This window comes from Seriola dumerili, unplaced genomic scaffold, assembly GCF_002260705.1.
Source record: "Seriola dumerili isolate Sdu_G_001 unplaced genomic scaffold, Sdu_1.0 BDQW01000169.1, whole genome shotgun sequence".
In the NCBI taxonomy this organism is placed as follows: Eukaryota; Metazoa; Chordata; class Actinopteri; order Carangiformes; family Carangidae; genus Seriola; species Seriola dumerili.
The window spans coordinates 976,622-984,911 of NW_019174424.1; the positions used below are offsets into that span (position 1 = coordinate 976,622).

At 41.9% G+C, this 8,290-nt stretch overlaps 1 protein-coding gene across 1 annotated transcript; it reads left to right on the forward strand.

Annotated features, from left to right (window-relative positions):
- The first annotated feature begins 190 nt into the window (after positions 1-190).
- Positions 191-4,427, forward strand: LOC111227019. Its single transcript, XM_022752372.1, has 4 exons — positions 191-249; positions 811-1,164; positions 1,272-1,378; positions 1,924-4,427. Exons 1-4 carry the CDS (start codon positions 207-209, stop codon positions 2,134-2,136), a joined length of 717 nt encoding a protein of 238 aa, XP_022608093.1. The 5' UTR covers positions 191-206; the 3' UTR covers positions 2,137-4,427.
- Positions 4,428-8,290: the final 3,863 nt, after the last annotated feature.

The following is an 8,290-nucleotide window of genomic DNA, read 5'->3' on the forward strand; positions in this document are numbered from 1 at the left end:
ACCTTTGTTTAACTTAACTTACTAACTTAAGTGTGTACAGGACCAACCACAGTACTTAAACTGCAGTTGTAGCTTTGAGGTCGTCTTCCTGCTTTGAAGTGAAGAACAATAAATAGAGTAAGGGTGTCCACAAAGTCTCACATGGGCTGAAGGAAATAGGAGGAGTACATTATGACTTCGCTGTGGTGCATCGCAGTGCTGTGAAGATGAATTTGGCAAACATCTTTATTTTCATTCAGCTCTTTGGAGGTAAGAGAAATTCATATTTTACTTACCACTAACAAATTGATGTCAACTGATTTATTATAATACTAAAAAACGATAAGGACATTTGTCCTTTTGTTTTAATTTACTGTGAGGTGATCATCAGACCACAGTTGTGTGGCTTCGGTTACATCCATGCTAGCAGTGTGAAGCTGTATAGCTGTAAATGTTAAGCAGTAAATATTCTTGTTTACTGCTAGAATTTAGCTTAAATACAAAGTATTTAGTCATAAATCAAAGTATTGAACAAACTGAAATTCCGACCTGATGACGGCGCTAGAGAAAAAGTCAGATCATTCAATTCATCCTCTTGGGACCATGAACGTGTTTACAGAATTTTGCATCAATCCATCCAGTAGATGTGGAAACAATTCGCAGAATAAGTAAAAACTTTGACCTGCTGACCTCCATCCATCCAACAGCAGTCAAAACATCTGACTAACCAACACTTTCAGCCCGCTGGCACCACTAGAGAGGAAAAAGTGGATCTACAAAGTAGGATTCTAACTTTTACTAGAACTTGAAACTGATTTTTTTCTTTTCCAGCCCATGCAGACGTGATATTTAGGCGTCTGACAAAGAACCAGTCACTGGAGCTCTCCTGCTCCCCTCAGCAGGACCTCGGCTGCCCGACGGGCCTCCACCTGTACCACCGCAGCTCCCAGAGCCAGACCACCCTGCTCTCCATTGCAGGGGATGGCGAAGTCAGGGTCAACCCAGAACACAGGGGGCGTCTGCAGCTCTGTGGAGGACTGGACTCCCCGCAGGTCAATGTGACCATATCCCACTTAGAGCACAGTGACACAGGCCTCTACATGTGGGAACTGACCTACGGAGAGGAGCTCAGCCCTGATCTCGTCCTCAGTGCTCAAAAGGTTTTCTTGCTGGTTGATGGAGCAGGTATGTGGTTAAAACATCTCATGATAATTACACTCTGCTGCAGTTTAATTTAATCAAACTACCTCTGTGCAGATTTGAACCTGTGTTGGTGTGTGTTTGTCGTACAGGGAGGCTATGCCAGTGCTCGCCCAGCTACCCCCCTCTGATCCTTACCATCTTTGCAGCAGCAGGACTTGTTATGCTCACACTCGGCTGGCTGGCCGCAGAGAAATGTGTGAGTATTTACACTTCATCGAATATTTCACTAAGCCTGAGGTTATGTTGACACTGCTGAGTGTTTTCAGTGAATGTATGTGGTTTCCTGTATTTAATGCACATTTTGGAATCTCGTCACAGTATTGTTTAGTGTTTGCAACTGACTGAGTTTTTAAATCCCAAGACATAAGACTGTTGTTCAGTGCATGTGGTCAGATCTAGGGTCATTTAGAACAGAGGTCTCAGTCTGACGTCTGTTCAGGATTTGTTTCATCCTGTCCAAAAAAATTCATTTATTCATTTAGATTTTCCCCAGGTTTGTAATTGTTTTTTTTTCCTTTTGTTTGGCTGAGTGACCAAGCAGTGCCCTCCAGAAGAGAAGTTTTTATGTATTTTGAAATTAGCAGCTCAAAAATATAACCCCATACCAAAGCACCAAGTTGAAGGTAGCAAAAACATATTGGAGCTTGAGTCCATAAACATACAAAAATATTGTGCTGAAGTCTGAACATAAACATATTCTAGCCAAGAATAATGAATGAAAGACAATGTAATGTGTTGTAGGTAAAGGCGAGGCGTCATCACAGACCACAGCCTCCTGTTCCTATCTATGAGGAAATGACCAGGAAGCAGCAGAGCGCAGGAATCCCCCAAAATAACCATGAGGCCCCCTCACACCTGGAGGAAGACAACTTCCCTGTGTACGCTAACCCCAACATCCGACAGCCACAGGACAACTATTACGCCTGTCCCAGGCAGCTTGCCCTCAGAGCCTGACGTGACTTTTGCCATCGACCTAATGGTGCAGAAAACACATACAGGAAATGACTCTGCTGCAAAAATATGATCTGAGAGTTGCAGAGCAGCACACATGCTGCACTGATGGTGAACCTTTGCCCAGGAAACAAGAAAGATCTGTGTGGTGGAGCAAACGCAGAGAGTGGAGCACCAAATAATCAAAAGGCACATTTTTTTAACAGCCAAGAAAAAAAATGCTATTTTATTAATATTTGAAAGAAGCTCCATAGTTCATGAAAACATTTGTTTCGGTGCATGTCATTTAACAATCACATTCTATGAGGAGAAAGAGATATACAGAGAGAAAAAAATAAAACATTACAAGCCACTGACTTCTCATTAAATCTCAGTACAGACATTTTTAATTAATATTTCAAAAACAAAAAAGGCAAAAAAACAAACAAACAAAAAAGCCCTAATCCCATACCCCACCCCACCCTCCAAAAAACCTTTACAACTGAGAAAAAAAAAAACCCTTGAGGGTGATAGGCTAGAATCCCACAGTGCTAAAGAGTGAGACGCTCATTGGTTTTAGGAATACACAGCATGGCGATGTAGCGCTAGGTCAATCTGAATCAGGGGAAGGAAGCTGGAGGCAGAGGGCTCGACATCACTCACCTCTCCACCCCCCTTCCCTCCACCCCCTTAACAAAACAAAACAAGAACAAAACAAAAAACACATTGGATCCCAAAAACCCCTGCAATAGATCAGCCACTTAAGAAGTAGGCCATAAAAAATCCCCATCTTCCGCCCCCCCACACCCACAACACTTGTGCATAGTTTCATGATCCTTTACAACCAGCTCATGTTTTACAAACATCCTCCAAAATGTGAAAAGTTCCACAAAAGTCTGATTTATCTATTAATAATACCCGCTGTGGGAGAATGAAAGAGAGAGAGAGAGAGAGAAAGAGGAAAGAAAGATTAATGCACAATGTTCCTGATTCAGTCAGGACGGGACCTCATTAAGAAAACACAATAAAGATTCAAACATACAGCATTTTGCATGTTATTCACCGTCTTTCTTTTTTTTTTTTTCAACAATCAAAATCATTGACCATTTTTTGTTTTTAAATGTAAAGCAATTTTTATATATAGATTTATATATAAAGCACTCCATTTTCATTTAAAGTCCATTATTTGGTTATTATGTAACTGCTACGGATTTAGAAACAAAAGGTATTTTCTCTTCTTCTGAAATCCATAACTTTCAGTGCTTAAAATTGTTTCTTTTAAATCATCCTTTTCTTTTTACTCATCATAAAAATGTACATTAAAATGGCGTGGAGTTGGTACTCTGGAACCCTGGCCTTCCTGAGACAAGATCCACTTTTTCGTGTGTGCAAGATAGTGAGCAATTATGTCTTTTTTTCTTTTCTTTTCTTTTCTTTTCTATAAAGGAAAATATATATAATCAACATAAAACATACAGGCTTGAGATAGTCCATGAAATCAACATTAACACCGAACAAAGAAGGTTAAACAGAACAAGACAACACTGTTCAATCCCAGAGTTCTGAAAGTAGCACAATAAATCTTCATTCTGTGTTGCACTTTTTTTTCTTTAAAAAAAATGGAAGCATGTGTCCTTTTTTTCTTTTTTCCAACATTCCCATGGTTTAATTCCTTTGTGTTGCAGATTTTTTTGAACTCCAGAAAAAAACAAAGTGTTTGTAAACTGTCAGTGGCCTTGCAGGAAAACGAATGACAACATGAGTGAAACGAACATAAGTGAAAACAGAACGAAAGCTAACAAACCAAAAAGGTAGGCACCTCTGAAGTGAGCCCTAGAAGCCAAGGCTCAGTCTGATGTCTTGTCCTTCACTCTCTCCGTTGCTCAGATTTGGGAGAGCTGAAGTCCTTCTACCCCAATCTATGGCCACAGGTCTGCAAAATACTTTTTTTGCTGCATTTTTTATACATATGTGATTTTTTTTTTTTTTTAGTTTTCTTGGTTTTTTTTTTTTAGGTTTATAGTCCGAAAAATGGTGCAATACTCAATTATGATCCATACTTTCTTGGATTATTCCACAATGAAAGCCACTAAGGTAGATAAACATTACATTTTAAAAACACACTTATTTTAGTCCTTGAGTAAACATTTACACATGAACTGTCCCCGTCTCCCCTCAGTACTTGTATCATGTTGTTCATTTAGCTGGATGAGGGGTGAGGCCGACACTCAGTGCAACGCTAGAGGCTAGTAACAATTAACATCAGAATATATTTTTGACAAGCAAAAAGAAAAAAAAAAAAAACAAAACAAAATCAACAACATAAGTATACTGAATTGAAAAGAAACACGAGGCGGAAATTCCTCCGCTGTAATCACGAGCTCTCATACATATTTTCACCTCACGCACTAAACATTCATACAACATACAGTACAAGCAGCCTTGTGCAAACACTCAAATACAACAGATGTAAATTTGCCTTTAGATCGATCTTTGTTTTCAACAACACTCGTATTTCAAATTTGATTCACTCTGAACCGATGTTATCAAAAATCTCTGAAGTGTATGAATGAGACAAAAAAACCACTACAAAAAGTGTTCACATTACATTATTGGCGCTTCTTTTGATTCAAGTATTTGTTTTCATTATTTTGTATTACTCTGATATGTTTATGATCTTGTTTTCTGGGAAATACAATGTTGAGGAGGATACACAGGGTAAGGGCTGAAGCCAGGGCAGGGGAGGGGAAAGGGCTTGGGCTAAGTGGAAAACAGAGAAATCTAGCCATATACACACATACACCCATTATATACTCTTGGTTGTATACCGTATATGAACTAGCATGTGCATATTCAACCCAGGCCTTTGTTTTTTTTTTTTTTGTTTTTTTTTTTAAAGAGATTTTCTAATTTAAATGTTTTTGAGGCCCCTGCCCCAGAACCCTTGTCTGATCCATGACTGAGAAACATATTTTGCTCGAGCTCCAGTTGCCTTTGAGTCGATGTGACTTTTAAAAAAAAGGGAGAGCATCCGATTTCCAACACTAGACAGGTAGATAAGGGTGCAGGCGATGGGTGTGGGAGGGGGCGGGACTCTCAGTGCTGGTGCTGCGCCAAGAAATCCAGGGCACATCTGAGACTCGACCTCCATCCCAGTCACCCATCCCCCCACTCCACATTCAACTCCCCAATTCAACGGAAGTTCCTTGATTCAAGTCCAGTGTGGAGTAAATGCAGGTTTTCAGGAACAAACAAACACACAAACAAACAACACAGGCAATAGTGATTGTTTTGTTGAATGACATGAGTCTTAAGCAACTCTGGAAGAGGGCGTATCCCCTAAGTTTTAAGACTTGGTACCGAACTTGAGGTCTGTCCCTGTTTCTGCTGATACGTTGGGTCCCTGCTTGGACCCTGACCCTAAAGCCAGATGTGCAGAAAAGACCTGTTATATATTTCGGCTGGCGTGACCTTCCGGTTGGAGATCCGAAACGAACCTCCTGGATACAGCTTCCCCAGATGTGGCCCAGAGAATGAGCCTTGACGGGGTGAGAAGGCGGCAGCTTGCAGAGACACAGAACACAGACATCTCAGCCTCAAAGTGCACAGCTGAAACAGACCTTTTTTTTTTTTTTTTTGTAGTTTCTAGTTTTTGCGAAAAACCTTGATGATAAAGAAAAAGATAATGTTTTTGGTTTTTAAAGAGATGTACCCGATGTGACCCATAAACAGTGCACAGACACTTACAGGGACCACCCCACCCCGTCCTCCTCCTCCTGCAGCCTGATTCTCCACTAAATTTCCAGTCTCCTGTTGGTGAAAGACCAGCACCATTCATCTGTCCTGCCCTTCTACTCCTCAAGCCTCCTACAGCTGGAGCTTGCGGTGTACGCCCCTGCAGCAATAAAAGGAACTGAAGTCTCATCACGCTAAAGATAAATTAGGATATGGCAAAGTGGAAGTAGATATTGGAAAGATCAGTTGGCACAAGACTGAAGAAATGACTCTGTTTGCCAACGACTAGTGCCTCCAGCAGGTCATTTAGTGTCATCTAGTAGCTCTGTCCACACAGTGGGAGACCAAACCCTTGAAGAAAGACTCTTTCAGTGTCCCCTGCACTTTATCGAGGGGGGGTTTCAAGGGAAGCTGCCTGGTAGTAAAGGTTGATAGATTAAGTGAAGATTGGCAGATGTGGGCGATGGCTGTGATTTTCTAGATGGCTGTGAACGAACACCTCCTTGTCTTTGCATAGAAATGGAAGGCTGTTATCAGTTGAGGTGGTTCTAAGCGTAACTGAGTGCTCCCAGAGTTAAACATAAAGCACCAGTGTGAGTGAGGCGCATCAACATTATAGAAAGTGTGTGTTATGAGACAACATAGAGTAGAGGTTTGGTGCCCCAGGATGGACGGAGGAAGTCGGCTCACCATCCTGGAGAGAACCTTTGACTACACAACCTTTCCCACTTGATTGGACTCTTCAAACCCCCTGTCTGACTCCAACATAAAGACCGCCCCGACCTTGCTTTTCTACTGAGATCTGCAGTGTTTTGTATGGCCTTGCTGCACGGCTGAGGCGTACCTCTAAACTACACACTGGTCCTGCCTCTAAGGCAGTGGGAGGGGCAGGAGAGAAGCTGAACACTGCATAAAGACCAATGTTAAAAAGCCATGAAATCATCATCAGAAAACAATCATTAACTATATCATCAATGATAACAGCAACAATATCAGCAAACTTCTTACAATAATAAAATAAAAATGCACACTGGCAATTCCATAAGTGAAACCAAGAAAAAAAACAAACAAACACATCAAACGCCTCCATCTCTGGCTAAAGTGATCCTTGCAGGAGAGAGACAGAGAGAGACTGGAAGTGGAGGTTGCTGAGGACAGACTCTGGCACAGCAGTAGTAGTAAATTTAATACATGTGGGCCAGTTCTGAAAGAGCTGCTCTTGGCCTGGAGGCCCGGTGAGGGGGCAGGGGGGTGGGTGTGGGAGTAAGACGAGGGAAGCCAGTCTGTAGGGATCCGCAGGGAGGCAGCGAGCGAGAGGGAGGGAGGGGTGAGGGCTGCCGCAGAGCACTGCGCTCTGCAGCAGGCAGGCACTCAGTGGCCACACTATCACACAGGTTGGCAGGGCCTCCAATAGATAGAAAGAAGAGGGAAAAAAAAAAAGGATGAAAGAGATGGTGATCCTCCCTGCTGGAGCCAGTAGAACATAAAAACGTCGAGCGCTTTCCAGACACCAAGGCTAAAGATTTCAAAGTATGCAATGTAACAGTGATATTTACTTTGATAAAGAGGGTGAGGATGAGTGCTTTGGGGTCTTTCCCTACTGCACCCATCATCAGTTGAGTTAGTTCTTTCTTTGTATTTCCCTTCACTTTGCTACCATGTTTGAAATCCTTCTTGGTCCCACTGACTTGAGGGAAGAAGGATTGAAAAAAAAAAAAAAAAAAAAATTTTCACTTCCATTTTAATTTAAAAAAAAAAAAAAAAAAAAAAATCTTCACATCCATATTAAGTTAAAAAATAAGTATACAGAGAAGCCACTAAGCAGATTGCTTTTTTGTCTTTGTTTTTCAGTTTTTATTTGCCAGTGTTGCTTCTCCTTTCTTCTATTCGTTGGCATTGAGGGTACGACGAGCTGCGATGCTCTTGCTAAGTGCTATGATAGACCACCTATTCACAAAATCTTTGCTTCATACTCTTCTACTGATGCAAATTTGGGGCCAAAAGAAGAAAAAAAAAAAAAGGTCATGGGTCATGTGGTCTTCTGGGCAAAAAGGGAAACAGGCTCCTCTCATTTTGGTTTGATGCCTTCTCATCAAGCACTCATACCCCCCCCCCCCCCCCCCCCTCCACACACACACACACGCGCACACACACACACGCACACATACACACACACACGCACACACACACACACCTGTCTCTCCCTCTCTCCCAAAACTAGTCACTGGCATAAGTGTGGAGAGTGAGCTGGTTGAAGAAGTGCTTTGTGTGTATGTCCTTGTGGTTGAAGATGGTTGAAGACCAGCTTGCTACTCTCCTGAGCTCACACACTCTTGGGAGGGGTTGAAGGGTAGTAGTGGCAGTTTGTGGGTAGGGTTGGGGTTGTGGGGGCAGATACAGTTTTTGCAGTTCAATCATTCCTTGTAGTCTCTTCTCTTTCTGA

Coding starts and splice junctions, on each gene's coding strand:
- LOC111227019 (XM_022752372.1), top strand. CDS start 207: ATGAATTTGGCAAACATCTTTATTTTCATTCAGCTCTTTGGAG. Junction 1,165..1,271: donor CTTGCTGGTTGATGGAGCAG/GTATGTGGTTAA, acceptor TTTGTCGTACAG/GGAGGCTATGCCAGTGCTCG. Junction 1,379..1,923: donor GGCTGGCCGCAGAGAAATGT/GTGAGTATTTAC, acceptor AATGTGTTGTAG/GTAAAGGCGAGGCGTCATCA.